This window comes from Borostomias antarcticus (genome assembly GCF_949987555.1).
Source record: "Borostomias antarcticus genome assembly, chromosome: 7".
In the NCBI taxonomy this organism is placed as follows: domain Eukaryota; kingdom Metazoa; phylum Chordata; class Actinopteri; order Stomiiformes; family Stomiidae; genus Borostomias; species Borostomias antarcticus.
The window spans coordinates 6,290,465-6,317,458 of record NC_140240.1 but is presented as its reverse complement, the minus strand read 5'-3'; the positions used below and the strand labels follow the sequence as shown (position 1 = coordinate 6,317,458).

The following is a 26,994-nucleotide window of genomic DNA, read 5'->3' as shown; positions in this document are numbered from 1 at the left end:
CGGTAACATCAGTAAGTGCTTCCGTTTTGTGTCTGCCATCAGCTGAGGACGTGAGGATGATGACGATGATGGAGATGATGATGATGACGATGATTATGATGTCCGAGTCTGCTCTTGAAGTTAGGCAGGCCTGACGTGTGTGAAGAGAGGTGACGGCTGACTTTGAAACTGTTCAGTGACTCTGGGAAAACAGCAAGGAGGCTGGGACTCCCCTCTCTCTCTCTCTCTCTCTCTTTCTCTCCCCCCTGGCCCTGTGTGCTCACTGGACCAGAGAAGTGACTGTCCAACCACTGACTAATGGGGAGCGTAGGGGGTCTCCACACAGAGATTTACTGGCCGTCCCCCGCGGTCCGTTAGCACGGTCAACATGCTTCAGTTTCCCTCGTCTTGACTCCCTGTGAAGCGGAGCAGACAGGAATGTTCAGATAAATATTTTGTTTCTGCCCCTTCGGGTCTCCTTGTTCATTACGGCTGACCGCAGGGGGTCGTCCGCTACGTCGCCCCGATCTGGCGACATCTGAGTGACGTCGCCCCGGTGTCGCTCACTGCTCACTCGCCTGTCAGTGAGCTCACCGCTCGCTCAAAGCCTTTCATCTGGGAGAGCACCCTAATGTAATGAGATGCACTCCCCAACATGGACCCCTGACCATAACTCTCCTCTCAGAGAACCCCCCCCCCCCCCCCCCCCCCTCCGAGACAGACAGGCGGACGGCCCCCATGGGAACCCTGAGATGCTGATTCAGCTCCTTAGAGCCACGGTCTCACCCCACTGGGTGTCTCACACATGTCTCATGGCAGCATTTACACACCGTCTAACTGTCTCACCCTTCAGTGTCTCACCTCTCGGTGTCTCACCCCTCATTGTCTCACCCTTTCACTGTCTCACCCTTCACTGTCTCACCCTTTTACTGTCTCACCCTTTCACTGTCTCACCCTTTCACTGTCTCACCCCTCACTTTCTCACACCTCACTCTCTCACCCTTGCACTGTCTCAGCCCTGACTGCCTCACCCCTCACTGTCTCTCCCTTTCACTGTCTCACCCTTTCACTGTCTCACCCCTCACTGTCTCACACCTCACTCTCTCACCCTTGCACTGTCTCACCCCTGACTGCCTCACCCCTCACTATCTCACCCCTCACTCTCTCACCCTTGCTGTCTCACCCCTGACTGCCTCACACCTCACTCTCTCATCCTTTCACTGTCTCACCCCTCTCTATCTCACCCCTCACTGTCTCACCCCTCACTGCCTCACCCCTCACTATCTCACCCCTCACTGTATCACCCCTCAGTGTGTCTCTGTCCCTGAGTCTCCACAGTTTCTCCCTCTCTCGTCCCACAGGGTTGAACTCCACCAGCGAGCGGAGCTGTAAACACGCCCGCGGGCAGTCAGCAGTGCTGACAGATAATTGGCTGTGGGAATGAGCTTGCAACAGGAGCCAGTGCCCGTGCCAGAGCTGGCTGGGCTCTGTGGCGTTGCAGGGGGCCGCAGGGGGCCCCAATGCGGAGCTGTACCACCAGGCCCTGTCCTCAGTACAGTAGAAGGGAGGGGATGTAATATGAACTTCTTTAATATCCCACCTAATAACGGTGTTGACAAGCGCCATGAGTTACCTTCTGAGGGAATGTCATGGCATTTTGGATAATTAGCTGTAAATAGTGTTTAATTATGCCCCACCAGTGGACAATTGCTCCCAGGTTTTCATTGCCGCAAAGGTTAGGTCGTGATTTTTTTTAGTGGCCTTATCATGGCTGTTAATTCCATCCGGAGGCGGAGGTCGTGGCGTTTGGCGCAGGGCCTGGAGGGCCAGCCAGCCAGAGGCTGAGGACGTACGAGATCTGTCAAGGCCGGGGGCGACGCCAGCGCCCGGTTTTATTCACATTCGGATCCATCGCCATCCGCCCCGTGACAGACTGTGCTCGCTGACAAAGGCTCACACACACACACAGGCACTCAATGCCAGGTAGCAGCGTTCTCCTGTGAGAAGAACACTGTTTGTTTTACCTTTAAAAAGAAAAGAAGCCTAACCCACTCTCACGTGGAACTCAAGTGTTGGATCTGTTTTCCTAGCCAGCATGGCGTTTGTTGTTCTTATCGGATATGGAAGGTAGGTATACAGTGCAGTATGAGGTTTTTTTTCTTAGGTAATGCAACTTTGTTTGGTTTTCCCACACATATCACAAGGAAATGTAGTGGCTCAGTGGAGATTTGACTGTAACATGATGTTTGTTAAAATAAATAAATCCCTTATCTGAAGGCGACATATTGTACGATATCCCTTTATCATGTCTGTTTATGCAAGGGTATAAGTTTCTATTAATACATCCATGGTATGAACCCAGCTACCACATTAGCATACTGTGCGTGTAGACTGTCATGATGTTTGTATTTCAGTTAATTCTCCACAGTACGGCTTCTAGTGCCATGTTTTCATTCCTGTGACCGATCACTCCATCGCTTAGCTGCATTGTCATAGTCCGACGCAGACAGTCATTCCGTTTTAGTGACAGCGTCGTTAGTTGGGCCGCTCTTGCGAGTGTCGTTCTCCTGGCTGAGCTTCTTGTTGGCTCAGGATCTGTGGATGGGAGTTAAGAGGAGTGTGAAGCTGACAGCTGTCTAATGAATTATACACAGCCTAGTGTTCCAGAAGTGGACACACACACACACACACACGTACAGTATGAACACACACATATACACACACACGTACGCACACACACATACACACACACACGTACGCATACACACACACACGCACGTACATACACACATGTACGTACGTACACACACACACGCACACACACACACACACACAGGCCCCAAAGGCACAGGCTTAGGGGACAGAGACTAATTACTCCCTCTGCTTACTGTCCATCTCTCTCCCTCTCTCTCTCTCTCTCTCTCTCTCTCCTTCTCTCTCCGCCTCACCTGGTGTCTCCATTCTAAAAGCAGGGAGGGACAGAGCTCTCCTCCTTCCCTCATATCCTCTGTGGATTACTAAGAAACCAGACCCAGGGTCACCCCAGAGGAGTCCCTACTAATCTCTGTCTGTCACGGCCCATAACCAGGGTTTATGTGCGTGTACAGGCTTACCACCTCTCCGTCCTACTGATGGAGCTCATCGCCTTCACACAGACCAGAGGTGGCGCTCAATATATGAATACACCAAGGACCTCCAGTGTCTTCTTTGGGATCATTATAACACACACATGCGCGCGCACGCACACATGGACCGTCTGGATGGTGAATTATTGAGTGTGGGAAGGAAGTGTTCCCCAGCGTTATCACTAGCAGCCATCAGTCTCCTGTTTCTCCACATCCCCACACCTCCACCTCCTCAAACCCAGTCTCAACACCCTGCCAAGCCCCTGCTCCCACACCTTTCTCTCTCTCTCTCTTACTCTCTCACTCTCTATCCCTCTCTCCCTCTCACTGTCCATCCCTCTCTCTCTGTCTCTCTCTTTCTCTCGCTCTCCCTCTCTCTCCCTCCATCCCTCTCTCACACTCCCATCCCTCTCTCTATCTCTCCTTCTGTCCCTCTCTCTATCTCTCCTTCTGTCCCTCTCTCTCTCTCTCTCTGTCTCACTCTCTCCCTCTCTCTGTCTCACTCTCTCCCTCTCTGTCCCTCCATCCCTCTCTCACTCTCATCCATATTTCTCTCTCTCTTTATCCATCTCTCTCCATCCCTCTTTCTCTCTCTCACACACACACACACACTCCCATCCCTCTCTCTCTCTCTCTCTCTCTCTCTTGCCGCTTGCATCACAGAGACCTCTCAGCTCAGGTTGGAGGGCATCCCACTCAACTTCTCTCCAGGCCTATTGTGCCGAAGGAGAGACCGTTGGCCTGACATTTTCCAGCGCGCTGTGTCGAAACGTTGAGGTCAGCTCCATTAACTCTGTGGCCGGGGTGCAGACGGAAAAGCTCCATCGCCAGTCTGGCAGTAATAACCCCCGTTAAAGACCGCGCCACGGGTCAGCACCCGATCCTGGCACTCACACATGCACCGTTAACCCCGTCACACCTACTGTAAATCCTCAATTACTGTAGTCTGAGCTGGCGAGGTGTCGTCCGTACGACTGTAAATACACGTCACCAACGGAGAGGCATTGTCACAGACAGTCAAACTTTAAGACCCTGAGGTCTCCCAACTCTAAATCGTAGTCAAGCGGAAAAGATATGAGTTATGGGGTACTGACAGAGAGAGAGTGAGAGAGGAGAGGGTGAGTTAAGTAGGGCAGACAACAGAGCCAGCTGATCCCCCTGTTGTTGTTTGTGGTTGTTGTTGTAGTAGTTAAAACCACGGCTGTTAAACCTGGGCCCGGTGGGATGTGGATGTGGCGCAGCGTAGCGCCCATGAATATGAATGGTCCAGCCAAGCGTTCAGCCAACACGGGGGCCCTGCACTGCTCAAGGAGCCCACAGCTAATTAGGAGGGGCGAAGGCGTAGTCGCCCGCCGGGATTTACCTTTTGGTGTGACTTGTTAACAGGGTCCTGTGTGTGTCCGCCTGTCACTAACGAAGAGCGGCTGGATACGAGTCCACGGATCTGCTAGTTGAAGGCTGTTGCCCCCAAAAGACTGCAGACACACAGGCTGTGTCAGACGAGCGGGGAAGTCAGGTCCACTCCACCCACAGTGTCAGAGTCACAATGCACAGGGTTGGTGGGTATACCGTTGTCAAGGCAATTAATTGGGTGAAATTAACGAACGTGGCGACAGTGACAGTGCTCGAACAGTCTGGGGTTCCCACCCTTCCGTCTCTGTCTGAATTCCCAGCAGGCGGGCGAAAAAACTTCTTTTTGCAGCAGCTGCTTCTTGTTCAGCTGCTTCTTGGTCACGTCGATGGGGTCAACTCAAGACAGACAAGCGAAGAAGTAGAATCGTCTCTAATTCTCTCCTCTCATCCAAGCCCCAGGCTGACCAGCGGCGCTGTGGTTATGGCGAGCGTACCACGTTTTTTATTTTATTTTTTTATGGCGCTCGGATACACTCGGCGCGGCACCCGACGCCGCAAAAACCAGCGGGACTAAACCGGAGCTGTCAGTACGATTCTTACACACAATAGGACTGATTATAATTGCAGCTCCCACCAAATCTCTCTCCCAGCAGTTTGCCCTGTGGCTGCTTATCATCGCTCCTCGGCACGGCAATATTATCATATAATCTCCTCGGTTAAGACGTGCCGTGTATCCCGAAACCAAAGTTGTGGGAAAAGAGATGATTGTCCACCCCGCCGGCTAATAGAGTGAAGCTGAGGAAACAGCCTTGGATGGTACAGATTGGGGGAGCTGAGCCGGACTGCGGCAGAGCCACTAGTCAAGTCAAGTCAAACTTTATTTATAAAGCACATTTAAAAACAACCGTGGTTGACCAAAGTGCTGTACAGTGGGCTAAAAGACACTAAAACAATAAAATGCAATATAATAAATAGCAGAGGGATATCTGTAGGCAGCGCTGCTGACAGATGATAGGCATCATCGGTGGAAAACATCTGGCCAGAGGAAACACCCCCCCCGCTCTGCCCCAGCACCAACACCAGCCGGCCCCTAGGGGCCCCGGCTATCCCTCTGTGTCGTCTAGCCAGGTACAGTGGGACTCAGCCCCGGGACCCGGCATTCTCTGTGAATGACAGCGGAGCGGATATGGGCTGGGGCCCCACCGTCGTCTGAAACAATATTTCCTTTGCTGATAACACCCTCACACCTGGCAGGCCGAGGAACACTGGCTTGGCGGGTCGAGGGCCCCGGAGTGTGAAAGTACCCCCCCCCCTCCCTCTCTCTCTCTCTCTGTGGCACGACAATGGCTTCTCAGGCCATCCATGATGTCCTGCCTGCCGCGTCACGCGCCCCAGTCTGCTGTCAACCCCTGGAACCCCCCCTGGGGTTCGCAGTCACCGGCGGCCATTTTGTTCTGGCGCAAACGTAGAGGGTCGCTGGCTGCCAAGTGACATCACACTGGACAGGTTGGGGCCGCGTGGCACTAATTGTGTGATCTGAGAGAGCGGGAGAAGCAGATTGTGTTTTGGGGACGTCCCTCACCCGTAATAAGCAAGGCCAACCCCTGGCGCCCTGCTCGTTGGCACTAATTGACATTTGGGTTTGGTTGCCTGCGTGGCACCAGACGGAAGGACAGGGCAGACGGCAGGTCTGCGACATCGGAGCCATCCCCCTTTGTCAGCTCGGGCGCTGGAAAGGGCAGCCTTTGACCAGGCGGGGGATGCCAGCGAGGACCCGGAGAATGACATGTCACTTGGTATCAGACGCTCTATTAGCTGAAGCCTGCCCTCTGCATTTGTGGGTCCCTAGATAGACCTCCAGGCTGTTTATTTGTTTGTTTGGCTATTAGCCTTTGTGGATGTTGAGGGAATGGCTGTTTTTCATTCTGACAATGCATATGCCAAAGGTCATGGCAAAAAAAAGTTTTGTTCTACGGAGGACATAAATACACCTTTTTATGAGTCTAACCTCCCATTTTATGTGAAATCCTCTGAGCTATGTTGCACCTTTACATTGAAACAAAAAGACTTGTGTCTTATCTTAGGCTATAAATAAATTATCTGTGGCTCTGTTGTCATATGGGACTCTGGGACTGGGTTGATTGTCACACTGCTGAATGATTCAGAAGAAATGTCTGGAACGGTTATGAATAACAAGCTCCCCTGCCCCCTTGGGAGAATAAAACATTTGTTTGCAGCGACTACAAAAAGCCCTTATGTCATTCGCTTTGTCCAAGCACAATAGACGTAATGATTGTTAATTAATGATACGTCATTTGGAATAGTCTGTCGTTACTTGCCCCTTCCCTTCTAACCTCACCATTTTTTTTTAAGGCCGTCCCCCTAATGAATATTCGATGAGTTGGAGCTTAATATGCATGAGGGGGTGTTTATAGATGGTGCAGTGGCGCTGGCCCCGGCAGGCTGAGCAGAGAGTAGACGCAGCTCAGAGAGAGAGAGAGAGAGCGAGGGAGTGTGTGTGCAAGTTATTGAGGGAAAGACTGAGAGTAGAGTGTGTGTGCTCACACACACACACACACACACACTCTTGGGCAGGATAGCATGTACATCATATCAGCTGAAGCCATTTCCTGGACCTGATTGAGAGTGGGGAGACAGAACAGATTGGTGTAGTTAAGCTCCTTGTGAGACAGTCCATAGGACAGAACAAGAGAGAGAGAGAGAGAGAGAGAAGCAGCAGCAGCAGACATCTATTGGTCTTTTCCTGCCTGTCTGGCTGGGGGGAAGCCTGGATGGTCAGAATCCCCTCTCCTCCACCATGGGATGCAACCTCTGCGCCCTGCAGAAACCGCCGGAGCAATACAAACTCCTGTATGAAGTCTCCCAGGTAGGCGAAACAAGCCACTTCTGTCTGTTCCTGAAACGCTGCGCCTCACGGCTGTCAGGGAAGATACTTTTCTCAAACACCATTTAGTTTGAATCGAATTTCAAGGCTACAGATCTTACGTTGTCAGAGGTTTCTTTTGCAGCTGGGTGTTTTTTCTTCCGTTGGAGCGTTGTAGTGTTTCTGCTCTGTTGTCAGACTCTGTGGGTGGGGTTTACCTGACTTCCCGGCTGGTCTGCTACAGCACCTGTGTGTCTGCAGCAGGCAAAGAGCGGCAGTTGAGGAGTTGAGTTAGAGCAGAGCAGAGCGGTGTGGAGACCGTCTGACCGGCCGGCCGGCTCCCCTCGGGAGCACCAGTGTGATCTCCAGGCGCAGGGTCAGAGGGAGGTGAAGACCTCCATTTAAAGGAGGGCAGATGGCGGGGGTGACGGGTCTCTCGGTGTTGCCGGTTAATGTGTGTGTGCTGCTGACCACACACCCACCTCGTCGTTGTGAAAAGTTTATGTTTAACAGTACACTGCTTATTTTGCAAATTTTTTCTCTAGGGAAATAGACATGCCGCATCATGGGTACTTTGCTTACAAAAAGGGGGAGTGTTTTCATGCTAAAGCTCTTTATCACATTGGAATTTCCATACAAAGTGTATTTGTACAAAGGTTGGCAGCAATAAAGGAAACGTTATTCTTCTGCTGTTCGTATATGTACCCTCAGTGTATTATATGCCAGCTATGTGGCAAACTTGATTTGGTTTTGAACTTCATTAGTTTAAATACAGACATTTATTTTGGGAATTTGGAAGGGGAACAGCTCTGGTGGCTGATGTTGAAAAGCATCACATGGAATGTTCCGAGTTGAGGAGCTATGCTTCGCCAAGCAGAAACAGAAGCAATGGAACATGGCAAGAGCGAGGAACCAGTATGTCTCAAATCCTGTCACCTCAGTCTTAACATATCCTTTATATCCTCAGGTGAACTTCATATAAACCAGCTCTCTCGTACCGTGGCTGCTCACTTCTTTGTAAATAGCTCCTTGCTGGGAGGTAGATCGTGGCTTATTGTATTCAGAGAAAAGGTATCAGGAAGGATCAGTGAGTTGACTAAGCTTCCGAAACCTTTCTTAGGGAAGATAATTGAGATGTCAAACGCTGAGCATTGTGTAGTGCTCTCAGTGTCCAGCAGGGGGTGCTTCTCATCAGTCCTCATTTGTCATTCTCTCTGCTCTTCACACACCCATTCTCAGAGAGTAAACAGCTCTCCCGCTGGCTCATTTACTCATCTTTAGCTTTCTATGCTTTCGTGTTTCACAAGAAAAGCATCTGTTTCTCTAGACAGCAGACAAAGCTCAGCTCAAAGTGCACGACTGAGACAGACTTTGTTGTCATCGTTGTGAGAAGGATGGCAGTACAGTGTAGCATTTGTGTTTCTCTCTTTTCATCTGTGATAGGCACCAGCTGAGGGTTGTCGCCCCTGTCACAGTAAGTGACATCCCCATTTAGCGAGCAGGCTGCTGCTCTGGGGCTGGTGGCTTGTTTGAGTGAGGCTAATGAGCTCCTCTCCCTTTATTCCCCAAAACACTGCACCATTAAAGTAAGATGACAGTGGGGGCCTCCGCATTGTGTCTGCAAATCGTCCTGCTTTGATCATGCCAGATCTCCATGGAAAAAAAAAATAACTAAAAGGTTTCTGGGAGTGTGTGTGTTGGGGTGGGTGGGGAGCGTTGGGGGCTGTTTAGTCAGGCGGAATGGATGTGGAAATCAAACAGCTGATGTTGGGATCAGAAAGCACCAGAGCAGACCTTTGAACCCCCACCCCCCCCCTCCTCCCGGCCACCAGCAAGATGACAGCCTGAGGACGGTGCTGCCGTCTCTTTTGTCCTCATCTCTCCTGTCAGTTATGCCCTGACTGACAGGCTGTTGGCTGCCAGAGTCCTACCGCGAGTCTCATGGCCCTCTGTGTGGCCAATTACCCCGACGTACTGCAGCCGCCACCTGATTGGGCTCCTCCGGCAGGGCCTGACAGAACCAGTGCATGTTTAACATCCAGCCCTGTCCATCAGCCGCTATCTCCAAACAAGCCCCCTAGCAAAACCACCGCGATCACACAGATACTCCCCAAATGAGATTCTCTAGATACATCTGTTCCTTTGATGCACCTTGACTGATGATGTATGGGATCATAAGAGGATGCGTGTTTCTGTTTTTCCTGAGGGCACTCTGTCAGATGAACGATTAAACACAGTCTCAATGTGACTTTGCCAAAACAACGACCGACAATTCAATTAACCTTGTGGTTAAACAGCTGTAGCGGTGGGGGAAAGTCCCCGCTCTGACGAGGACCGCTCTATTTTTGGCGGCCGCCACTCTGTTGAGAGAGCGATGCACGTTGATCGCCTGTTAACTCAGATCAGTTTCAGATTCAGATCAGTTTATTGCCATGGTAGTTTACAAGTACTAGGAATTTGTTTAGGTCGATGGTGCATACACTGATGGAGACATGAGACAGGATGCAGGACAAGACAATGCAAAGACAGAGAAAATGCAAAATACAATATATATTTTTTATGTCCATAAAAAAAGTACAAATGCTAAATGCACAATATACACAGAATGGACTGCGGTGAGTGTATGCAGTGCGTGTGCAGAGTGTAATGTTTTATTATATGTTGGGCATGTGGCTGCTGGACGATAGAGTCGATAGACTTGGAAGTTGTATTTTGGGCACTCACCTGAGGGTTTTCCTTTGACTGGTGGAGAGGTCACACTGTTAGAACAGGACTAGCTAGCTCTCATCACACGCTGTTAGAACAGGACTAGCTACCTCATCACACGCTGTTAGAACAGGACTAGCTAGCTCTCATCACACGCTCTTAGAACAGGACTAGCTCTCATCACACGCTGTTAGAACAGGACTAGCTAGCTCTCATCACACGCTGTTAGAACAGGACTAGCTAGCTCTCATCACACGCTGTTAGAACAGGACTAGCTAGCTCTCATCACACGCTGTTAGAACAGGACTAGCTAGCTCTCATCACACGCTGTTAGAACAGGACTAGCTAGCTCTCATCACACGCTGTTAGAACAGGACTAGCTAGCTCTCATCACACGCTCTTAGAACAGGACTAGCTCTCATCACACGCTGTTAGAACAGGACTAGCTAGCTCTCATCACACGCTCTTAGAACAGGACTAGCTAGCTACCTCATCACACGCGTTAGAACAGGACTAGCTATACCTCGCTGGTGAACAATAAAAACGTATTCACCGTGAAATGTCACAATGTCCTCGTTTCGCCGTGGGACCCTCTTGTCATCAACACCCTGCGGTGCTGCAGACCTCTGTGAGTAGCATGCGCGACTGCATCTGTCTACCTGTGGACCGGCATGCCCAAGAGTGCCAGCATTTTGTGCTATGTGGGCACCTTATGGGAGAGTTCAAGTGTGTGTGTGTGTTTGGGTGTGTGTGTGTGTTTGGCTGGGTTTGTGTGTGTGTGTGGGTGTGGGTGTGGGTGTGGGTGGGTGGGTGGGTGTGGCAGCAGCCAAGGAGGCCTGATGGGACTGAGTGGTGTTTCGTGCAGAAGTGGTGCTTCGTTCAGTGATAACACACACAGGTGCGCACACACACGCATGCACACACACACACCACACACACACACACATCCTCTTGAACAGGGCACCGTGCCCACTGTACCCTCTTAGGCCGTGTTCACACTAGACTTCTTTTTTTTTTTTAACTGCCAGCGCCTTTTTTACATGCAACCCTATGGGAAAAGGCAAAAAGCGGACGCCTTTTTAAAAAGCGAGATTTCCTTCTCAACGCTACTGATCTGGCAGATAAGATTTTTCATCGATCACCAAATTAGCTGCCCTTTCTTTTTGTTTTCTATTTGTATTTGGTAAAGGATGGAGATATGTATTAAAGCCGTATCAAAGGTTGCCAGACGCAGAGGAAGGTCCTCAGTGTAAAATCATTTGAGTGGAGGGAATGGGTGAGAGACTAACCCCCCCCCACCACCACCACCATGTTAACCAGACCCGTGGCGAGCCTCTCGATCCAACTTTGAAGCTACAGTAGGAAGCTACGGGCCATGCACAGAGGATGTAGTCGGGGCAGTGAAGGTACAGAGAGCTGGAAACTGAGTCTGACAGTTGGAGGGAGGACAACTAATCTCCCCAGAACAGCCCTGTCATGGCCGCGGCGCCTCTCGGTGTCTGCGTATAAGATCCAGAGCTTAATTAGAGCTTCAACACAAGCCGACCATTGATGCTCTGGCTCAGCCTGGACTGATCCAGGGTATTGTCCCTGCTTTGGCTGGAACAGAGATCGATCCGATTTAATCAGTGCAAATGTGATTACTTCAGCCACTAAATAGGTGATTCACATATTATTTGATTTGCCTGAGCTATCCAAGGAGGAGATAATAGCTCCTGCTCCGTCTTTGTCTGTAATATTTGTCTCTTGAGTATTGGAGAGAAAAAGAGGGTTGATTGACGTGTCTCCACCCAGACAGGAGAATGAGGTGAAAATATTTGTACAACATGGCCCGGATCCCCTCGGTCAGGACCCCTGTCATTAAAGCACCGTGACAGGAGGAGCTGCTGAGAAGGGACACGTCCGTCTCCTGCCTGGCTCGTAATGAGGCCTGACAGGGACATGGTGGAGAAGCAGAGCCTCTCGCATCATGGGAGGCGAGGAGAGACAGGGAGCCAGGGAGAGGCTGTGTGTTTACTAGCAGGCGGGTTGGCCCTGGTGCACCTCCACATCTGTTCACCACCAGAACAGGTGGCTACCAGCCACAGGGGGAGCACTCAGCCCAGCCCAGACTGCTCGCCGTCTCGGTCCGCGCTACAGACTCCACGCTCCACGCCGGTTCAGGGGGAGGGATCAGACACCGACGCCACAACGCAGACACGGACAGACACAGAGCAACCTTCTCAGAACAAGCGTTCGTAATGCGCACTTTCCTCCGAGGGAATTTTAAGCGTGTCACAACGTTTACAAACACGCAGACAGCAGACAGACTAAACACTGGAAAGATCAATCGTACAAGTCCTCCGGAAGAGACATAACTGATGTCAGAGGTGACGGAACTCTGGGAGAGCGTCTACATGGGTGGTCGTAGCAGCGCTGCCGCACTAGAGGTTATTGTGAAGGAATTACTCTTCATTCACCCTGGGATGACATGACATGCTCCCTGGGCCCAATCCAACGATCAAGACGGGGAGACTGGAGCTTGTTCCACAATGGCACAGCGATTATTACGTTTGCCACAAAGGCCCCAGCCAATGCCAGAAATAGAAAGACATCATCGGTCGGAGCCATCTGGGGGTCAGAGATGTGAATGTGTGTTAGGATAGACAGAGGCAGCTGGGTCCAGGCCGTTTATGAGCACATACCGTAACTTCCTGACGGGGTCTTCTTCTTTACAGAAGCACACACACCACGTGAGATTAAGTGTGCCCTCTATTTCTTATGGGTTAAGTAATACAGCTGGCCACCGGTGTCCTCCAGTCAGAGGTCAGAGGTTGTGTTGTCTATTTGGCCAATTTATTTATTTGGCAATACTGTACATTTAACTAGTTCTCATACCCGTTGGCACTATGGACGCCAACTAAATACTGTACATCTGCTATCACTCCAGCTTAGCCCATCTAATCAACTTATCTGCTAGTCTTGATACCTGTTGGAGCAATCAGTAATTTAGTCCATTATATGCCCCCCCCCCCACCCGCCAGAACATAGCAGACATGTTGTGTCCCGTCTGAATGATAGCTTGCATGGCTTGGCTATTGTTTGCAAGCTAGTTAGCTACTACTATTGCGTGGATAATAGAACGCACTAATGTTGGGCAAAGCTGAGCAACAGAAAAAAAATAGTATGCAGCTAAAACATGCCAAATGTGAATTCTATCAGTCGACGGTGTCTGAGGAAAGTCTGGATAGAGGGACAGACAGCAGACGGACAGTGGACAGGCCAAGGGTAGCTCTATTATAGCATAGATACTTCAAAGGGTGCGTTGTGACGTGAGCACCGTACAGACAAAGAGCCTGGTAATACATCAGACAACCATGGGACATTGATGAAGGGATCAGTGAATAGATGCGCTGTGTACACATGTACCCCGTGAATACAGCAATATCTCCCCCGCGACCGGACGCCCCGTCATGAATAAAACATCCTGACAGGGGGGAGCAAGCACTTATTAAAGAGCGCCAAGTAGCGGGGGCCATTTTGACGCAGACGACAGAGGGTCATTATTCCTCATTACCCGTCTGGAGAGTGGAGCCTCCCAGAGCGTCTCCTACCCAGAGCCCCCCCCCCCGCCTGTTTTCAGAGCCTGGTATTAACGCAAGGTTACAGCGACCGGGATGTGTTTCAGTGTGACCTGCGGACGCCACCTGGGACGCAGAGCAGAGATCCCTCTGTGGGGGTTGGGGGTGTGTATGTGTGTGTGGGGGGGTTGTCTTCTTTGTGTCCTCATGTCCAGGTGCATCTCAGAAAAATAGAATATTGTGGGAAAAGTCCATTATTTTCCCTGATTTAATTCAAACAGTGAAACTTTCATGTATTCTAGATCCATTACACAAAGGGAAATATTTCAAGCCTTTTTTGTTTTAATCTTTATGATTGTACAGTATTCAGTATGTTCATTTATACACTCACTATTGGGAGCTCCTTTTGCACAAATTACTGCATCAGCGTGGAGCGAGGCATGGAGGCAGGCATGGAGGCAGTCATCCTTGAAATAGTAAACTACATGTGTAATGAATCTATAATATGTGAAAGTTTCACTTTTTGAATTACATTTTGGAAAATAATGAACTTTCCACAATAGTCTAATTTTCTGAGATGCACCTGTAATCATTATCATCCTTTTGTACGAGTCCATTAGCGTTGCGTGCGCCGTACTGTCCTACCCCTCGATCGTTGAGGGGGCTCTCTGAGATGAACGATGCCAAAATGAGCAGAGCGGATGTTGTTCTGGCGCTGCGTTTTTACAGAGCATGTGCTGTTTTATACGGAGAAGGCGAGGCCGCGCATAGCTGGGTATGCAGGAAGGGAAAGAGGCGAAGGCTGTGTCCTTGATTAGCGCCTTTGCGCTGTGCTCGTTAGGATGGATGAGGAAGTGATTAAGGGTCTCTTGATTGATCTTGCGTGGCTGGCAGAATGTCCCATGCCTAATCAGATTAGGAGAGAGTAAACGCCACTGTCCTTTTCAGCCCATCAACCTTATTAGAGGCATTTGCTTCTTGCCATTTGTTTTGTAATCCCCAGTAAACCGTAAATAAAGCAGCGAATAAAGATTGCTGTGTTTTTTAAGACTCCAGCCGTGGAGTCCACCGTCACACGCACACACATACACACACAGACACACACACACGGACACACACACACGGACACACACACACGGACCAGTGAGACACCATTATCAAGCTTCCAGGGTTGCACTGCTTTTCATGAAAATGGCTAAACGTGAATTAAAAGACGGATTAATTGCGGTTTCGGGCTGATTTGACCCACATTGAAAAGTCTCCTCCTTCCACTCAGACAGTATAGCCCTGTGAACCCCCCCCCCCCTCTCTCTCTCTCTCTCTCTCTCTCTCTCTCTCTCACTTCAGCCCTCCTCTCTGTTTATAACGTGCAGAGACTTTGTGAAGAATTTGCTTAAGGAGTGAATCGGAGCAGAAAGGGAGACTTTTAGAGAAGAAAGGAGCTCCACGCATGGCCCTGTGAATGGTTGCCTATAGACCAAGCTTCCCCGGGCTTCCGTGCCATCCTGCCATTCAGAGGCAACTTTAACCAGGCACAGTTTCCACTCCACTCACCCCACTGCTTCTCCCAAAGGAACAGGGACAGTCTTTAATGATGTTCTTTTCTGTGTGGAAGGATTAGCTGGAGATTGGACAGCTATATCAGGGGCAGCTGTTTCATTAAACCACATATTATATACCCCCCCCCCCCCCCCCTACCACCACTGTTTCTGTGTTTTGTTTTTTGTTTTGTTTGTTTCTGTTTTTTCATCACATTATTAAGCTCTGGCCCACAACTGCAGCTGGAGAGAGAGAGTGTCTGCTCTCGCTAAGTGACAGATAAGCCTCTTTGGCAGCAGGTCAGCAATCATGGAAAGGCAAACACACACAACGCCCGCACATGCACGTGTATACACACACACACACACACCTGCCGCCCTCACGCAAAGCTCCCAAGCGAGTCTGATTTGCAGGGGTGAGCAACAATAGGTAGGGTGTGAGAGTGAGTGTGGCACAGCTGTCCACCGCGCTCCACCAAAGACTCGCAGATCCTGAAATGAGTCAGCTCTCCGAGAAATGAGATATCCCCAGCGAGTCTGATCCAGTGGTGTGATGCCTTCATTAAAGACGCACGGCTCTGAGTATTAAACGCACGGCTGAGCAGCCCACCCCCCACCCCCCTCCCGTGACAGAACCCAGGCATATGATCCAAGGTCATTACTGCTCCTTTAGGATGGAGCGTGCCCCCCTGCCGTTAAAGTGGATTTACCAGAGCCCCTTTCACTAAGGGTGTATGAAACGCTTAAACACTCATTTTTACTTGCCACTCGTTGCCGCTCTGCTTTGTGCCAGCAGAACATTGGAGTGTTTGGAACCATAACTGTTAATAATATCTTCAACTCCGAAGTATGTCTGCAAATACTGATAAAACAAGTGTAAGCCCTTAGTTTCTGGGAAGGTCAACATTTAAAGAGCTCCCCAGTTTGCTAAACCAGCGTTCGTGGGGGCGTATTATGTTTGGCTGTGTGGTAGCGAGCTGTGTGGTTTTCTCAGTGGGATATGCTGTGATGGGTTGGTCCGTGTCAGAGGTGAGAGTGGTGAATAGGGGTGGTGGGACCACCCCCCCACCCCCTCAGCTCAAAGGTGACGCCCCCATTGAGGGCGCTGAGGCGGAATGCTCCGGGCTCTCCTGGAGGGGCCAGGCTTTGTCTCCAGGTCGCTGCTTTCAAGGAGCACTGGGATTCCTGGGCAACCAGGCCTGTCTGAGACCCTGACGAGGAGAGAAACACACACACACACACACACACACACACACATACACACATACACACACACACACACATACACACATATACACACACACACACACACACATACACACACATATATACACACACACACACATACACATACACACACATACACACATACACACACACACACACACACACAGACACACACACATACCCACACACACACACACACACACACACACACACACTTCTGGGCAATCACAGCTCCCCTGAGAAACAAAGAGAAGAAGAGCAGAACATTTCCATATTTTTGCATAGAATTTTTCAATCATCCCATTGCTTGTTCTCATACTTTTTTTTAATAAAGATTGCATTCCAATTTTGATTTTGTGCAGAGAAGCAGAACCCTCTCATTCCGTTGGCTCATTGTCCAATTATCCAGTGCAAAACGTAAATGGAGGAAGCTATTACTTTTTTTTGTAGTTTAGATGCAGTGGAAGTTGGTGACGATCCAATTCCCCTGCAGGCTTGGATTCGCTTTCATCCTCTCTGGTTATTAGTGAGCACATAACCTCTTCAGAGTTGAAGTGATGTCCCCTGCTCACTCTCCATCCCTCACTCTCTCCCTCCCTCTCCGCACGCATGCGCGCACACACACACACACACACACACACACACACACACAAAGGGCTTAGTAGTGATATCTCAAAATTGAGCACAAGCCCTGTTTTGGTAGAAATCTTCCCACAGATACTTGAGTAGGTTTTCGATCCATTTCAAGCATAATCCAGGACATGAGTAGCTCAGCTGGGTCTGTTCCGCAAGGCTGCCTTTATTAGTCCACAGCAATATGGCTGACATTGCCACCGCTACCGCTGTCACTTAGTATCCTAGTTAAGACAGGAAACGTCTGCTGTGAATTAGAACGAGACCAATATGGCCAGAGGTCACAGGATCCATCACCTCCAAGCTTATCAGAAAATGAGTGTGCTTGCATGTGTGGTTGGATGTGTGTGAGGGAGTTGGAGTTAGATTGGGACACGACTTGCCTCATGAACACCAGAGGTGCAGACCTGGAGAGCTGTGGTGCATCATTTGAGCCTGTGTAAATTGTGCTAGTTTCATTATTCTTCCCATGTACGCATTCCTGGCCCTAGCCTAGTGTCTGTGCCGTGTGTGTGTGTGTGTGTGTGTGTGTGTGTGTATGTGTGTGTGTGTGTGTGCGTGCGGGGGGGGAGAGCGTGGCGCAGCCTGTTAAATGCAAAAAGAGCCCAGGGCTCAGATCATATCAAAGCTCTCACACGTCCAGGATTGGAAAACCAAAACATTCTCAAACGCACCGCTGATTGAGAGTGAGAACACAGATAAGCCGAGAGGCAGTCTGTCGTCCCGGGGCGCCACGGGGAAGGTAGCAGAAAGGCCCGTCTCTAGCAGTGCCCCCCCCCCCCGGCATCTTAATGAAGTAGTCGCTCTGCCCTTTATTGTTGCTGTTGTTTTTTGGACACACATCCTCTGCTCCGAGGCTAGTTCACCGTACAGCCAGGGAGAGACACACACGTTCATTTTCCCTACGCTAGTTTGACCGCTACCATATTTACGGCGTACGATCCACAATGCTGCCGCGCATATTTGAAAACGGAGTCTCCCATTAGATCCGGTGACACGTTCAATCCACCCCGGGGATTCGGAGGTTTGCACCCCCATTCTTCATCACTGTGCAGAGAAAGGACTGGCTTTAGCGGCTCATCCTAACTTTAATTAGCCTCTTCTGTCTGACACACTCCAGCCCTTTTCGCTCTAATTAATCTTCCCAGGTTAACATACTGCAACCGCCCTGTCTCCGATGGGGATTTTTCTTCGCTGAGAAATTACTTAGCTAAACGAGGCCTCCTCGATGCAGCTCACCATTAACGAGCCTGATTAATTAACGAGGGGCTGTGTCTAATTAAGGTCATATCCTGCTTAAGTCGGGGTGTGACCCTGTAAATCAGAGTGAGACTATAATAAGTCTGGGTGAGTTACCGCTCCACCGGTTGTGTGGAAATGCAAAGACGCCGCGTCCAATAATGACTAATTAATTACATTGTGATCGTATCAGAGGTTTACGTACAGTGTCTTTTAGGGACATAGCCATCTTCTAGACTGCAGCTGGCTGTCAGAGAGGGGGAGAACAATAATTTGTCAGTCTCATCCCTCTTTTTGACACTTTGGAGTAGCCACTTCTCATATGCGAAGCAGGATCGACTCCTCATAGGTGACAGCACCACTGAGGATGCCTGGCCATGTCTCTCACTGACCCCCTGTCTCTGGCCATGTCTCTCACTGACCCCCTGTCTCTGTCCATGTCTCTCACTGACCCCCTGTCTCTGTCCATGTGTGTGTGTGTGTGTGTGTGTGTGTGCGCGCGCAGGTGAACGGGAAGGACCTGTCCAAAGCCACCCATGACCAGGCAGTGGAGGCCTTCCGCATGGCCAAGGAGCCCATCACGGTGCAGGTGCTGCGTCGCGCCCCCCGGCCCAAGCCGGCCAACGCCGACGCCCAGGTAGTGGACATCTGCACCCAGACGGACATCACCTTCCAGCACATCATGGCGCTCACCAAGCTGCCGGCCTCGCCCCCCGCCATGGCCGTGCTGGAGCAGTACCTGCTGCCTGAGGAGTGAGTCGCAGCCCCCCCCTCGCCGCTCCACACCCACCCGCCCGTACCTCGCTCAGCCTTCCACGCTCGCGAGCTCGTCACGCTCGCTCGGGTCGCCATCCCTGGCCTGGAGCCCAGAGAACCTGGGGAGGGGGTGACCGAACGGTGGACACAGCTGGCCTTTAACGATCATTTAATTGATCTCAGAGACAAATTGAAAACTTGTTAATTTCACATTAACCCTCGGCCATAAATGCAATTTTAACCTGATGAATGCAGTTTTAACCTGAACCAAATTTGGACTCAAAAGAACACGATTACCTCCTCTCCCATTGTCATGTAACACCGTGTCCTAACTACACGCAACGCGCGCGAGCGTCAGCGACAAAATGTGTTCCATTGCTTTGTTTTCTATTGTTATGTCCTAACTGGACGCGAGCGACGCAGCACGGAGCGGCACGACGTTTTAACTGCCCTTTTGACGCTCGCCCTCTTCCTATTTTCCTCCTGTCGCTTGCGTTGACAGGCGTTCGTTCTTTAACTGTCTTCAGTTGGGAATATAGACAAATGAACAGGAAATTTAACAGTTTCAGTTAGGACAGCAAGCATGCGATGTCGCGTTCTGTTGCTCGTATCACAAGCAGTTAGGACACGGTGTAAGCTTCTACAAAGGAATAAGATTAAACTAAAACGGACACACGTATTCGTCTTTGAACTCAGGTCTGCTCCAGTGCTGCATCTCAACCTTTGTCTTTTCTTTTCGACCTTGTGTGACAAGGCTGCGCGACAACTCTAGTAACACAGTTTCACTAGTTTCTGGCGGTGTGTCTGTTCTGTCTGTAACTCGACGCTGTTGAATGGCTTCCCCAGGCACCCCCCAGGGCACGCCTACTTCGACCCCAACGACTTCCTGGAGGGGATACAGCAGGAGATGGAGAGAGAGGAGCTGGAATATGAGGTAGAAGACTAACTCTGTTTCTTTATCTCTCTCTCTCTCTCTCTCTCTCTCTCTCTCTCTCTCTCTCCCTCCCTCTCAATGAAGATGTGCGCTCAGACAGCCGACGCCATATCCCTCCGGCGGGCCCATCAGTGAGACTGACGTTAGCCTCCGCGTCTCCAGCCCAATGGGCGCGTTAGCCACCGCAGGGCCCCGCTCCACGCATAGATCACCGTTACCGGTGACGCCAGGGGCCGCGCTGCGCAGGCCGGCCAGGAATCGAGCGGCTTGTTTGTTCCGTCCGCCCGAGCAGATGCGAGACGGTGACATCATTACTTATTTGTGACAACGCCTAATGCGTCTTTGGCGGGGGGCGGCTGGGGGCGGAGGAGGACGCACGCTGGCCACAGAGGAGCGGCTCGGAGATCATGCTCGGTTTGCTAATTAGACGGCACCAGATAATGGAACCGGAGTGATGGATCTGGTGATGCACATTAACTATGGCTAGATGAGGCAGCGATGAGCCTGAAGATTAGGGAGGGGGGAGGGGGGACAGGGGGGAAGGGATCGGGGGCGCTCCTCAGATGACCCCTGCCGAACCCCCCCCCACCCCCCCACCCGCCCTACCACGGCACATTAATGACCGCGCGGCGGAGAGATGAAGCTGGCCGGGCCGAGGAGGGGCAGATGCGCAGCGGACTCCGACCCGTCCCATAGGCTCCTCGCCCCCCCCCCCCCGCAGACTGATGTCTGACTGTGGTCAAGTCTCGTCGCCGTCTGAACCTCCCTCCTGTGTACTACAACACCAGACATCCTCCTGTAGTTACGCGCCCGGTTGATATGAAGGATGCCTAAGTGCTCCTTTCAATGCGTTCCGCCCCACTTGCGCATGAAACACATTTGCATAATTACATAACGCAACATTTAGAGCGCTGACGATGGAGTTCCACAACAGAGCGGCAGAGTTATCTGGACCTGAATATCTGATTAAAGGTCAGAGCTTTTTTTCAAGGGGGAGTTTGAAGTAACTGCCAGGGTAGTCAGTTAGATTAAATATACTCAAATGAGATCTACAGTACAAGCTTCAGTAAAGTATGGCACGGTACACTCGTGCGCGCGCGTGTGTGTGTGTGTTTTAAAATCCCCTGTGTATGTATGTGTGTGTGTACGTTTGGAAATCCCCTCCGAGCATTTCTGTGAGATCATGCCTCAAACCCCTCAAAAAGTCTGTTCTGGGGGCAGATGAAGGCAGTTTGAGCAGTCAGCTGATGTGGTGTAAAACTGCTTTCCCCCCCCCTGGCCTCTAGCCCCCCCCACCCCCCCCGGCCTCTACCCCCCCCACCCCGGGCACAGCAGTCCGTATCAGTGTGTCTGTATCTCCCAGATTACAGTGGAACACAGTGACAAACGGGCCTTTGCTCAGCCGCTCAGCTCTGCTCCATCTCTCATCCCGTCTCGGAGCCGGAGGAGAGACAGAACCCTGCCCTGCCGAGACGCTCATTACAATGATTGATGCCTCATTGTTGCTCTATGATCCCGTACTGAGTGTGTGTATGTGGGTGAGTGCGTGTGTGTGTGAGAGAGAGAGAGAGAGACTAAGCCAAACTACAGCAGCCATCGACCGCCACACGTTATGTATTGAATCAATACTCTCCAGGTATGTGAAGCGTAACGCCGAGCTTGCGTTTTTGCCTCGCTAGGAAGTGGATTTGTACAGAGCCAACATCCAGGACAAGCTTGGCCTGACCGTGTGCTACAGGACCGACGATGAGGACGAGACCGGCATCTACGTCAGCGAGGTACGTGGAGGCACACCTGCAACAGGGTTCAAACACACTCTGCACACGTGGAACGGACAGGCAAAGCTCTTTTTCGTTGCTGCTGTTTGGAGTTATGGCTGATAATAGTGGATGTCTTCTAGAGCTCAATTGATTATCGTATGGTCACCATAGTAACGGACAGCATGCATCTGAATTAAGAAAACAAAAAACGGCTCTTATCAGAACTTGCTAGTTGTTTCTTTTGACGTGTCTCTTCTCTCTTATGGAAATTAGCTTAAATTGGCCTATAGTTTTATACTGCTGAGTTCTACTGGAGCTCACCGACATGAATGATTTGCTAGTGTGAGCGTTTTTTTCAACTTTCACGAGCAGTACTTCTCTTATTCCCTGTTCTGTTTAGATTGATCCGAACAGCATCGCGGCAAAGGATGGCAGAATCAGAGAGGGAGACAGGATCATCCAGGTGAGGTCCCGTCTTCACATGACAACAACGCCCTCGACGTCCGCGCACCGATCGTACCGTAGGCGTTACGCTCCTACATGCATCTCACACTCCTACACACCCCTCCTCTCTCCCCCACCCCAGATCAATGGCATTGAGATCCAGAACCGCGAGGACGCGGTGGCCCTGCTGACCAGCGAGGAGAACCAGAACGTCTGCCTGCTGGTGGCCAGGCCAGAGATCCAGGTAACATCCCGCACCGCCAGCTCACCCAAACGCACGGGGGGGGGGGGGGTGACGTCGGTTTGGCCAGCTCCCCCCGAGAGGGTGAGCGGCTGTACTGTGTGCCCTTGATGGTCTGATGTCTGACGGAGCCGTGTCTCTCCTGCCCCCTGACCCCCCCCACCCACACCCCAGCTGGATGAGGGCTGGATGGACGATGACAGGAACGACTTCCTGGATGACCTTCACATGGACATGCTGGAGCAGCAGCACCGCCAGGCCATGCAGTTCACCGCCAGCATGCTACAGCAGGTACACACACACACACACACACACACACACAGCATGAGCCAGCTAGCGAGCTCCATCAATCTACAGTCCCACACACGCTCGCCTGCGTGTTGCCTGAACTTCAGCCAGATCCGCGGAGGGCGACACACCTGCTCTTTTACAAAGACTACTCCCGCCGCCAAAAAGTTAGCTGAGGTCGTCGCGTGGCAACGGGTTTAGTTTGGAGGGAGAGCGTTGACCTGTGACCACCCCCCCCCATTCTTGTCACCCCTCCCCCCCCCCCCCCCCTGCAGAAAAAGCACGAGGAGGACGGCGGCACGACCGACACGGCCACGCTGCTCTCCAACCGCCACGAGAAAGACAGCGGCGTGGGGCGCACGGACGACAGCACGCGCAACGACGAGAGCTCGGAGCAGGAGAACCCGGCGGACGACCAGACGACCGCCGCCTCCTCCTCCAACACGCTGGGCAGCCGCGGCCGCCGGCCGGCCTACAGCCAGGACACCCTGGGCAGCGGCGACCTGCCGTTCAGCGGCGACTCCTTCGTCTCGGCCGACTGCGCCGACTGCGTCGACTTCCTGGGCATCCCCGCCGATGAGTGCGAGCGCTTCCGCGAACTGCTGGAGCTCAAGTGCCAGGCGGGCGCCGCCGGCGCCGGCGAGCAGGACGGCGTGGACAAGGAGCTGGAGCTGCTGAACGAGGAGCTGCGCACCATCGAGCTGGAGTGCCTGAACATCGTGCGGGCGCACAAGATGCAGCAGCTGCGCGAGCAGTACCGCGAGTCCTGGATGCTCCACGACAGCGGCTTCCGCAACTACAACACCAGCGTGGACGCGCGCCGCCACGAGCTCTCCGACATCACCGAGCTGCCCGAGAAGTCGGACAAGGACAGCTCCAGCGCCTACAACACGGGCGAGAGCTGCCGCAGCACGCCGCTGACGCTGGAGCTGTCGCCGGACAACTCGCTCCGCCGCGGCGCTGAGACCCAGGGCGATGCCGGGCCGTCGGGCCCAGCCGTCGTCCCCGGCCGGGCCCTCAAGCCCCTGCTGTCCCCTGTCCAGGAGGCCGTGGGCGCCGTCAGAGGCCGAGCCCCCTCCTCCAAGGAGGGGGCTGAGGAAGGGCCGCAGCAGCCGGAGGGGAAGGAGCGAAAGTCCGGGCAGAGCCCCCTGCTGGCCACGCCCCACTCGCCCTACAAGCACGCCCACATCCCCGCCCACGCGCAGCACTACCAGAGCTACATGCAGCTGATCCAGCAGAAGTCCGCCGTGGAGTACGCCCAGAGCCAGATGAGCCTGGTCAGCATGTGCCGCGACCCGACGGAGGCGGCGGCGGCCGGCGGCGACCTGCTGGAGCCCAAGATGGAGTGGAAGGTGAAGGTGCGCAGCGACGGCACGCGCTACATCACCAAGCGGCCCGTGCGGGACAAGCTGCTGCGGGAGCGCGCCCTGCGCATCCGCGAGGAGCGCAGCGGCATGACCACGGACGACGACGCCGCCAGCGAGCTGAAGATGGGCCGCTACTGGAGCAAGGAGGAGCGCAAGCAGCACGCGGTGCGCGCCAAGGAGCAGCGGCAGCGCCGGGAGTTCATGAAGCAGAGCCGGGCCGACTGCCTGAAGGAGCAGGCCAGCCAGGACGACAAGAAGGAGCCCAACATCATCGAACTGAGCCACAAAAAGATGGCGAAAAAGAGGAACAAGAAAATCTTCGACAACTGGATGACCATCCAGGAACTGCTGACCCACGGCACCAAGTCTCCAGACGGCACGCGGGTGTACAACTCCCTGCTGTCTGTGACCACGGTGTAGGAGCGGGCTCGGCACGACGGCGCCGGGGCTGTTACGTACTGTAAATAGGACACTACCGATTGGGGTAGAGATTCCTGCCTCGTTCAATGTGGCAACATTTTGTAAATAAGAAACAGGAAAAGCCTTTCTCGCAGAACTTTTGACCCGATCAGTTTGGATGTGCTCCCCCAGAGTGTTCCGTGGACGGACGTTGAAGATGAACCCGACTGGACTCGTGAGGATGACCTGCAAATGTTTTCAAATGCTTTCCATAACCTTTCTACCTTCGCGCTTGCTCTTTTGAATAGTATTGGGGGGAAAAACTGTCTCACAATATTTGGGTCTTTGGAAGGTTTTGAAAGTGTGTAAAGACCGTGTGCCATAAGTAAACAGCCAACATTTACACATCTACATTTTTGCTTTATTTGTTTTTAACAAGTATCTCTTATCAGTATTTTACTGTTATGCATACCTTATGCTTATTGAAAGAAATACAATAATAGTTACCTGAAAGGTTAACGCTACATTATCCTTTGTGAGAGGACTTTTGTAAATTTAACAAAACGTGATGTTATTTTAAACACTTTGTAGTTTGAAAATATCAAAGGGTGCTGTTTTTCTAAACATTGTACAACCAGCAACATACCATCTGTTACATACTGTGTAGATGACCATAAGTGCGTGATATCATTGTGTAGGTATGGCCAGAGAAGGACCAGCTCCTCTCACATTTGTTGAAATCGAAATCTTTCTGTATTGTTGTTGAAGCGCATCGTAGTGGTCTTGCCTTCATAGGACTCCCTGTATCAAGCGAAAGAACACAGCTTAACAAATCCATAGTTAGCAACACAATTCGATGTCTTGTAAAATGAGAGAAATAATAAATTATTGTTTTATATTTGATGAGCTTTCAACTGTTCGTGTGGGATGTTTCATTTTGAGGGAGGCTGATGATACTTGCTGATGATTTTGAAATGAGACATTTGATGTGATCCGTCTTTAGAGGGGTTTCGTAAACGGGCCTGACATCATGCTATTGTTCTATTTACCCTCTGACTGTAGAATGAGACATGGAGTCCCAAAGTAAGCATGACTGCATCACAATCATTTGAAGATTGAGGCCACGAGTTGACACGGAAGAGGGATAGTGACTGTGAGCTCTGGGTTATTTGGTTCTTTGGGTTCTGTATGAATGGAGCGTATATATGGAACTCATGGTGCTAAACTAATCTGGCCCGGCAAGAACCTCCACTGCCCCTCCTCAGCCTCATACTCTGTGCTCTATAATGAAGGCTCATGATGACATCAGCTCAGCGCGACTGTGCCCCCTGTCAGTTCCAACACACCATTGGGTTACAACAGCTATGGTGACTGGACCTCCCTTCGGTTGGCCCCTGACCAATTCAGGGGAACGAGCAAATTCAGAACGTTGTGTTCAGCTCAGCGGAGGAGATGGAGCTTGAAATACAGCTATAGAAAGTCCTGAACAAGAACAATCCAATCTGCAGCAGTCGTCAAAGGCTCAGCTTCTCACAGTGACAGCCAAAAGGATTGTTTACCAACGACTGCTCTCTGAAAAGTTTAGCATCCCTTTTCTGTGCTCTATTTTGAGTCATCCCTAACATATTTTTCTATTTAATCTATGAGTACTGTCACCAATAGATCTGTATAGCGGGTTTTGCATTGAATGCATTGTCAGACCAGTCAGACCAAAAAATCAACCAAATGGGCATATAGTGAGTTACAAAGAGGGCAGCAGAGGTGTGATTCTGGCATGTCCCACAGCCTGCTGTCAGAGATTAGGTAGTGGTTAATGTCTCTGACAAAAGACCACTGTCCCCTCGTCCCTTCACTCCCATATGCTCCTTTAACTGCTCAACAGACAAAGCCATTACTTGGTCCTCCTGCTGGATGAGACTTGTCTGTCAACATTCTGTCTCAGTATATATCACACCATGAATAGTAGAAAATGGCACGTTTTTCCATGATGGAATGTTCCGTCGACCCCTGATATTAGCCAAGTCATCAGACGAGGCTCGTCTGCGTAGATGAATCACTCTCTGGGCTGTGTAGTTACAGGAATCGTGGCTGAGTACTGCCTACACTTGACTGACCGCCCCAACCAGGACCCTGGCCTCAACTGACCCCTGACCCCTGCTCCTCCTCGCTCTACTCCCGCAAAACATTGCCCTGCATCTCCCTGTACCACTCTATAAAGCTACCAGAGGTATGACGATTGATCAACATTGAATAGTTGTTGATAATACACAGAAACAACGTTCCTACAGCCCAGCGATGCTGGATGATGCTTCAGTATCTCTTTAGTATGCGAGCACACTGGTCACGCGTTCACTTGTCTCTGACACACTGAGACGTACAGTATTGTCTCAGTCGATATTTATGAGATATTTATGAATGCCTCTCAGTGGTGTCTGTGTTTTCTGCCTACATCGCTGAGAGGGGGGTGATTATGGTAATGAGGGCAGCCAGGGGAGCAGGCTCAGCTACTTCCTCTATGTCTGCTGGAATGTAATTGATTGCTCCTCCTTAAGCCTGACCGA

At 51.4% G+C, this 26,994-nt stretch overlaps 1 protein-coding gene across 3 annotated transcripts in view; it reads left to right on the top strand.

Annotated features, from left to right (window-relative positions):
* The window catches only part of pdzrn3b (PDZ domain containing RING finger 3b), a gene marked incomplete at both ends in the record, with an annotated part of 74,176 nt that extends 49,722 nt beyond the window's left edge, over positions 1–24,454 (top strand). For 2 of the 3 annotated variants that reach the window (XM_084441134.1, XM_084441133.1), the window contains 7 exons: positions 18,750–18,997; positions 19,847–19,934; positions 21,614–21,712; positions 22,095–22,157; positions 22,281–22,382; positions 22,554–22,670; positions 22,943–24,454. In XM_084441134.1, the coding sequence (XP_084297260.1) occupies positions 18,750–18,997; positions 19,847–19,934; positions 21,614–21,712; positions 22,095–22,157; positions 22,281–22,382; positions 22,554–22,670; positions 22,943–24,454 (2,229 nt within the window). Of the gene's footprint in view, positions 1–7,275; positions 7,345–18,749; positions 18,998–19,846; positions 19,935–21,613; positions 21,713–22,094; positions 22,158–22,280; positions 22,383–22,553; positions 22,671–22,942 lie in introns of those variants that run through there. The other variant, XM_084441135.1, reaches the window with a different exon arrangement.
* Positions 24,455–26,994: the final 2,540 nt, after the last annotated feature.